The 8676-nt window shown below is 41.6% G+C and overlaps 1 protein-coding gene across 1 annotated transcript; it reads left to right on the top strand.

Annotated features, from left to right (window-relative positions):
• The first annotated feature begins 445 nt into the window (after nt 1–445).
• Nucleotides 446–1405, top strand: LOC101423971 (olfactory receptor 10Q1-like). Its single transcript, XM_004471072.2, has one exon. It carries the CDS (start codon nt 446–448, stop codon nt 1403–1405), a length of 960 nt encoding a protein of 319 aa, XP_004471129.2.
• The last annotated feature ends 7271 nt before the right edge of the window (nt 1406–8676 follow it).

The following is an 8676-nucleotide window of genomic DNA, read 5'->3' as shown; positions in this document are numbered from 1 at the left end:
ATTATTTTAATTTTTGAATTATGCTTGTATAGTTTTTTGAAAATTATTCTTGGAATTTTTTCTGCTTATAATTATATCTGCATTAACTATTTAATTTTAAGCACATATTTCACTATTTCGTTTTTCACAACATATTTTTTATATTAAATTTCCCCAACCTTGAATTATATACTCTGATTAATCACTGAATGAGCCAGAGTCTTTGTGGAGGTACTTTTTTTTCATTGCAGTTAAATATTTCTTCAGCCCTTGTAAATCTGACAGCCTTGAATCACTAATGCCATAACCTCTATTGCCAATTCATTCCCAAGCATAACGATTGGAAACTAGAGACCAAATAGGGCATTCCAAGTCGAAAATTAAATTTAAAGTCTCTGTTTTTAATCAGGCAGTTAGGCAACTCAGCAAATGAAGGTTCAGCGCTTGCTCTTCTTTTGCAGGGGAAATGTTTGTTTGGAACGCTGTCCTCAACCAATCCGACACCACTGAGTTTGTATTCCGTGTGTTCACCGCTGTCCCGGCATTCCAAGCCCTCCTCTTCCTTCTCTTCCTCCTCCTCTACCTGATGATCCTTTCGGGCAACAGTGCCATCATCTGGGTGGTGTGCACACATAGCGCCCTGCACACCCCGATGTATTTCTTCCTGTCCAATCTCTCTCTCCTGGAAATCTGCTACACCTCCGTCGTGGTGCCCTTGATGCTTTCCAATATTTTGGGGGCCCAGAAGCCCATCCCTTTGGCTGGCTGTGGGGCCCAAATGTTCTTTTTTGTCACCCTCGGCAGCACGGACTGCTTTCTCTTGGCAGTGATGGCATATGATCGATTCGTGGCCATCTGCCACCCTCTGCACTACGCCCTCATCGTGACCCGGAGGCTGTGCGTCCAGATGGCGCTCGGAGCCCTGGGCCTGGCGCTCTTCCTCTCGCTGCCGCTCACGTCCTTAGGCTTCGCCCTGCCCTTCTGCGGCCACCGCCGGGAAATCAACCACTTCCTCTGTGACGTGCCTCCCGTCCTGCGCCTGGCCTGCGCGGACATCCACGTGCACCAGGCCGTCCTCTACGTCGTGGGCATCCTCGTGCTGACCGTCCCCTTCAGCCTCATTTCTGTTTCCTACGGGTTCATCACCTCCGCCATCCTACGCATCGGTTCTGCCGCGGGCCGCCGCCGGGCCTCCTCCACCTGCTCCTCCCACCTCACCATGGTCCTGCTGCAGTACGGCTGCTGCAGCCTGGTCTACCTGCGACCCCGATCCAGCACCTCCGAGGATGAGGACCGCCAAATCGCCCTGGTCTACACCTTTGTCACCCCCTTACTCAACCCCCTGATTTATACCCTTAGGAACAAAGATGTCAAAGGTGCTCTGTGGAAGGCTGTCACTGGCAAAGCAGCCTCTGACATCGATTAAAGTGACTGTGTGGGTGTCTGCTGGTTGCTACTGCTACTAACTAAGTGACGGTTAAAGAATTATAACAATGACTTTCCCATACTTTGCACTTAATAAGTCTCTTTGGGCATATTTGTCTGCTTTTGTAATCCACACTTATTTTCTTGAAATAGTTCAAATTAGATTTGAAGATTTGGACCGTAACTTCCAATATAGGCAGTTTTAGTCTACTCAACCCCTTCTTCAAAGGTTCACTGCTCACCTGAGGCAACTGCTCTATCAGTGAACCCCTTTTCTAGCTGGGAATAAGTTGAAAACTTTAGCCATGCTGTCTCCTGAGGAGGCAATGATATTAATTTATTCTGTAAAAGGTGCCTTAGTTAAGAAATATTTATAAATGAACTCAGTTGTGTTTTCCCTACACATGGCTCTTCTGACCTTTCTATTTGAACCTGTAGTTAGTATTAGAGTTGATAGGTGTATGTCCAAGAGACTTAAATCTTTATGCTGTCCTTGTACCAGCTGAGCCCTGAATCTCAATGGAGTTGCAACGCCTACTCTCTAGTTCATTGGACTCACCCAGGACAACTAATAAGAAGACGATGATGGACAACGACTATACCAAGGAACCAAAGGAGTCAATAACTGCAAGCAAGTTGAGTCCCACCCATGGGCCCTATGGGATCGAAGCCTCCTCTCAGTTAGAGGTGGTGTGGGCATCACCATGCAGCAATCTTCAGGATTGGGGAATTAACTATGACCTAAAGTAGACTTACTGGTGTTCTGCTTTAGACTTATTGTTATTCTACCAATGGAAGAAATTTTATCACTGATGTAGAGGCTGTGGCCACTGGAGCTTCTGAGGTCAGGGAGAGGGAAAAAGAGGTGTAATACTTTGGGACTTGGGGATCATCATGAATCACATATGACAGATACAGGCCATTATATTTCTTGCCATAACCAACAGAATTGTGCAGGAGAGCGTGTAACTACAGTGTAAATTATAATCCATGCCTAGTGGCAGTGCTCCAAAATGTGTTCATCAATTGCAATGAATGAACACTAATGAAGGATATTATTAATGTGGGGAAATGTGGGAGGTGTGGAGAGCAAGGCATATGGAAATCCCATATATTTTTTTATGTAACCTTTATGTAATCTAAGTATCTTTTTAAAAATAAATAAATATTCATAAAGACACTTTACTCAAAGAAATACATTTTATTATTGCTGTAGTTGTCAGTGCAGGCAATAATAGCTTATTTAATGCATCAATTTCTTTTGTTCAATGCTTCCTAGATGGCTGTCTCCATTTTCTGTCATCCTGCCATGCCCAGAGAAGGACAGGAATTAGCATTCATTGACTTAACACCTACTAGGTGCCAGCCATGCTTGGATATCAATAACTATATCAAGATGTCAGCAGCTACCAGTATGAGCCATCTGTGCTGATGACACTCATGCCAGCTATTGCTGTACCCCGTTCCTCACTACCTCCTGTGTCTTCATAAAGACTGCTGCTCATAGATCACCCTACAGATGGTACCATGATTCCTCCCACCTTACTGCAGCCTTGCTTCAATATGGCTGGTGCATCTTCATGTACCTGCTCCCTGACTCCAGATACACCCTCAAGTAATACTAGCTTCTCTTTCTGTTGTGCATAGCAGACACCCTGTTGCTAAAACATGTCATCTACACCTTGAGGAAGAATGAGGTGGTTAAAGATTGTGTCCCCCAAAAAGATATGTTCAAGTCCTAACCCCCAGTCCCATGCATGTGGCCCTATTTATTAATAGAAATAGGATCTTGGAAGATGTGTTTAGTTAAGATGAAGCCAAACAGGATTAGAGTGGGTCCTAATTCAATACAATTGTGTTCTTATAAGGAGAGAATTGGACAAAGGCAGACACTGGGGAGAAGATCATGTGAAGATGAGAAAGGAATTATTGGAGTGATGCATCTACAAGCCAAAGATTGCCAAGGATTGCCAGCCAACTCCAGAAACTAGAATAAGAAAGGAACATGTCTCCTCTACAGATTTCAGGTCTGGCATGAACTTACTGCTCTCTTTATTTCAGACTTCCAGCTTCCAAAACTGTCAGACAATACATTTCTGCTGTTTGAAGCCACCTAGTCTGTTATAATTTGTTATAGAAACTCTGGGAAACTGAGAAGTGAAGAGGGCAGTTCTTATCAGGAATTACCTTTCCCAGAAACAGGTAGGGGAAGGTAGAACCTATCAGATAAGGGCCTAGATCTACCCATACAGCCAATTCTAGTTAGTAACACTAGAGAGAGAGCAAGAGCCTCTGTCTGTTGGTTTTAAAACTGATCTAAGAAATGGTATAAGTTTGTTGAATGTCAATTTGGATAAGTATACCAAAGGTCTTGATAATATTTCAATTCTTTGATCCCATAATTCCTATTCTAGAAACATAATCTCAGGAAATAGAGGGTTAAACAAAACTAAAACCACAAGCTATTTATCACATTTTTTTAAATGAAAAATTATGAAACTTGAACTGTCCAACAACTTTGGGTATATAATGAAAACAAACTTAAAATCATTTTTAAATTAATGTAATAATAAGGGGCAATGTTTATCAATATAACTGTGAGAAGAGCAAGATTTCAAACATGTATTTACAGAAAGTGGACAATGTTTTAATAATACATACACATATACATAACAATGAATTGAAATACGCAAAAATGTGTGTTTTTTAGAATTATGGATAACGTTTTAATTTTCGTTTTGGTCATTTAAACATTTTCCATATTTTCTAAAATAAATCATTGTGGTGATTTGAAGATATATGTACCCCAGAAAGCATGTTCTTAAATTTAATTCATTCCTGTGGGTGTGAACCCATTACAAGTATGTTTTTTGATGAGGTTACTTCAGTTAAGGGTGTTCGGCCTCAACCAAAATGAATTTTATTTTATTGCTGAAGTCCTTTGTAAGAGAATGAAATTCAGAGAGAGGGAAAGTCACAGGAAGTAAGAAGTTAGAGTCAACAAAACCCAGAAGAGAAGGGAAAGACCAGCAGATGCGGCCATGTCTATTGCCATGTGGAAGAGGACCCAGAGATCACCGGTAGCCAGTCTTTGGGAAGAAAACTTCACCTTGATAATGCCTTGATTTGGACTTTCTGTTAGCCTCGAAAACGTACACTAATGAATGCCCACCATTTAAGACAACCCATTTCATGGCATTTGCTTGAGCAGTCTAGGAAACTGAAGGACTAAAGTCCTTTTGGGGGGCAGGGCAAGATGGTGGTTGAGTGAGTGCACCTGATAGTCTCTCTGCAAAGAAGTGGCTGGGCAGTGTTAGAAATTCTTCAGGACAAGGCTGTTTTGGGATTTTGCAGGGCAGGAGGTGTCTGGACATCGATTTCATGGGAAGGTAACAGAAAATTCGTGTTAAAGATAAAATTGAGGCTCTCTTACACGGAATTAGGGGCTGCGTACGGGACACTCCCCCCTGGAGCGGGCGGAATCAGGACACCGGCACTGCTGCGGCAAATCCTGGAGGCTCTGTGGTACTGGGGAATTCATAAGCCCTGTGCAGGCTATAAAGAGGCTAACAGGGCAGGAGGCCTTCGCAAACCGATTTGGTGAGACAAATGAGAGTTATTTCCGAGGCGGGAAATTTTTTATTTCGGACACGAATAATAGCGCTTCCGGCTAGAGCCCCGTCCCCAAGGCCGGCTGCTGATCTGCAGCAGCCTTAAATCGCTCACAGTAAAGAGACATCACCAGGAGGCTATTTCAGGGGATTGCAGGGTGGGAGGTGTCTGGAAGCTGATTAGGGGAATCTTTTGCGAGGTGTGGCATTTTCAGTTTCAGACACTGATACAGCACTTCTGGCTAAAGCCCCGCTCCCTGGGCCTGGCTGCGGATCTGCAGCGTCCTTAAATTGGCTGCAATATAGATGCACCCCCAACTGGCTGTTTTGGGGGCTTGCAGGGCAGGAGGTGTCCTGAAGTCAAATTGGTGATACAGTCACAGAAGAGATCCTAGTGAAAGAGGGAATTGCAGGTTTCGGACACATAGGTCAGAGTTTGTGGATGTGACCTCTACCATAGGGCTGGCACCCAGCTGTGGGGATCCCTGAAGGTTGTGTTGCACTGCAGTGCTCCCAGGCTCCCTGTTAACCGGATTTGAGGTTGCCAGGTCTTTGTCCCCTAAACCCTGGTGGCCGACCCCCCAGAGACTCACACCTCTTGAGTCTGCAATATCACAGACTTTCCATCCCTGAATCCACCATGCCCTGAGGCCCATCTGACGTCCTTGATTGTCCTAGCCCTCAACGTTTGCATTTTTGTTTTGTTTTTTGAATTTTAATTTTAATTTTTTATTTTTTATTGTCCTGGTTGCTACTATTGCATTATTTCCTAGTCTTTTCTCCCATTGTATCCCCCAAGGTCTTTTTTTTTTTTTTTCATTTATTTAGGGTTTTTTTGTTGTTGCTATTGTTGATGTTCTATATCTTCTTTTCTTTTCCTTACTTATTCCCCTCCCTTTTCTTTACCCACTCCCCCTTTTTCTTTCTTTCTTCTCTCTCTTTTTTTTTCTCTCTTTTCTCTTGTCCCTCATTTCCTTTTTATTTTATTTTATCTTAATTATACAATAGGTGTTGCAGGGAATACCTCACATTTGCTGGGTTTCCTCATCCTCCGTTGCCTCATTTCTGTGTGAATTGATTTTGGCTACCTACACTATCTCCTTTCCCCCACATCTTGATATCCTCCATCATCTACTTTCTCTCCTATATTCCACCTCCCTTTCTTTGGCCCCCAAATTGTCTAACTTTTAATTTCTAATCCCTTTGTTCTGTTTTCTGTCTTTTATCCACTCTTGATATTCTTGTCTTTCTTTTCTCTTTCCCTCTCTCATGAAAACAATGGCTTTTTAATTCATACAATATTCCTCCCCATATTCAGTTGACTATCTTATTATAGGTACTCTACTTACTTCTATAACTCTACACAACTTACATGAATCTAATATCCATTCTCACAGATCTCACATTGTTGCTCTGTTAACATTTATTACCAATACTACTTTACACACTTTCTTTTCTTACACATTTTCCTTTCCCTGGCCCTATTATTTTCCCTCAAAGTGAACTTAGTCAGCAACAAGAAACTAGAGTGAGAAGAACAAAGTGACAAAGAGAAGACATAACACTTATGCAAGAACAACAACTAATTAATCCCCAAGACTAGACAAAGAAGCTAAGGAACTGATTAAACCCATCAAGGTAAAATGATGACCAGACAGCAACAAAAATCTACAAACCAAGCCAGTAGTAATCAGGAAAACATGGCTGAATCCAATGAACAAACTGAAAACCAGGAAGGGGAGTAGAACATCGGAAAAGTAATTAAAGATCTCAAAACATATATTAGAGACCAACTTAATGAAGTAAAGAAAGAGATTAACAATATGAAGAAAACATTTGGAGAGGAAATTGTAGACATACGCAAAAAGATAACAGATATGATGGGAATGAACACCACAGTTCAAGAAATCAAAAATACACTCTCAGCAAATAGCAGCAGATTAGAAGAGGCAGAGGAGAGAATTAGCAACATGGAAGACAGTACATCTGAAATCAAACAGATAGTAGAATTGATCGATAAAAAGATAGAAAAAATCCAGCTAGGACTTAGGGACATGAATGACAATGCAAAATGCACAAACATACATATTATAGGCATCCCAGAAGGAGAAAAGAAGGGAAAGGGGTCAGAAGGAGTGTTGCAGGAAATAATGGCTGAAAACTTCACAAATCTACTGAAAGAGACAGATGTACATATCCAAGAAGCACAACGTACCCCAAACATCATAAACCCCAACAGACCCACTGCAAGACACATACTTGTTAAATTATCCAATGCTCAAGACAAAGAGAAAATTCTAAAAGCAGCAAGAGAAAAGAAAACCATCACATATAAGGGAAGCTACATAAGATTAAGTGCTGATTTCTCATCTGAAACCATGGAGGCAAGAAGGCAGTGGTATGATATAGTCAAGGTACTAAAAGAAAACAATTTCCAACCAAGAATACTCTATACAGCTAAACTAGCATTCAAAAATGATGGAGAGTACAAAATATTAACAGATGAACAGAAATTGAAAGAGTATGCCAACAAGAAACCTCCCCTTCAAGAAATTCTAAAGGGAGTTCTGCAGGAAGAAAGGAAAAAACAGGACAGAGTTGGAGGAGAGTGTAAGGGCAACAAAAAGAAAAAAAAGAGAAGGAAAAAAAAACAAACAAAATATGACAAACACAAGTCCAATCAAAATATGGCTAACATAGGGAAACGGATTTGGCCCAGTGGTTAGGGCATCCATCTACCACATGGGGGGTTAACGGTTCAAACCCCGAGCCTCCTTGACCCATGTGGAGCTGGCCCATGTGCATTGCTGATGCACGCAGGGAGTGCCATGCCACGCAGAGGTGTCCCCCGTGTAGGGGAGCCCCATGCACAAGGAGTGCACCCATAAGGAGAGCCGCCCAGCGCAAAAGAAAGTGCAGCCTGCCCAGGAATGGCACCACTCACACTTTCCATGCCACTGACGACAACAGAAGCGGACAAAAGAAACAAGACACAGCAAATAGACACAGAGAACAGACAACTGGGGGAGGGGGGGAATTAAATAAAAAAATAAAATAAATCTTTAAAATATATATATATATGGCTAACATAAATCATTCCTTCAAAGTAATAACACTGAATGTCAATGGATTAAACTCACCTATCAAAAGATTCAGACTGGGACACTGGATAAGGAAATATGACCCATCTATATGCTGTCTAGAAGAGACACATCTTAGACCCAGAGATTCATGGAGGCTGAAAGTGAATGGTTGGAAAACAATCTTAGAAGCAAACAATAACCAAAAAAAGGCAGGAGTAGCTATATTAATATCAGACAAAATAGACTTTAAATGCAAAGCAATTGTGAGAGACAAAGAAGAATACTACATATTAGTGAAAGGGACACTCTCTCAAGCAGAACGATCAATCATAAATATTTATGCTCCTAACAAGGGCACCTCCAAATACATGAGGCAAACACTGGAAAAACTAAGTGAAAGAATAGATGCATCTACAATTATAGTGGGGGATTTTAATACACCACGATCAACTCTGGACAGAACATCTCAAAAGAGAATCAATAAAGAAACAAAATATTTGAACAGTATAATAGAGGAGCTGGATCTAATAGACATATACAGATCATTACACCCAAACACAGCAGGATATACATTTTTC

This window comes from Dasypus novemcinctus, chromosome 10, assembly GCF_030445035.2.
Source record: "Dasypus novemcinctus isolate mDasNov1 chromosome 10, mDasNov1.1.hap2, whole genome shotgun sequence".
NCBI classification, from domain to species: Eukaryota; Metazoa; Chordata; class Mammalia; order Cingulata; family Dasypodidae; genus Dasypus; species Dasypus novemcinctus.
This window is presented reverse-complemented; position numbering and strand designations above follow the sequence as displayed.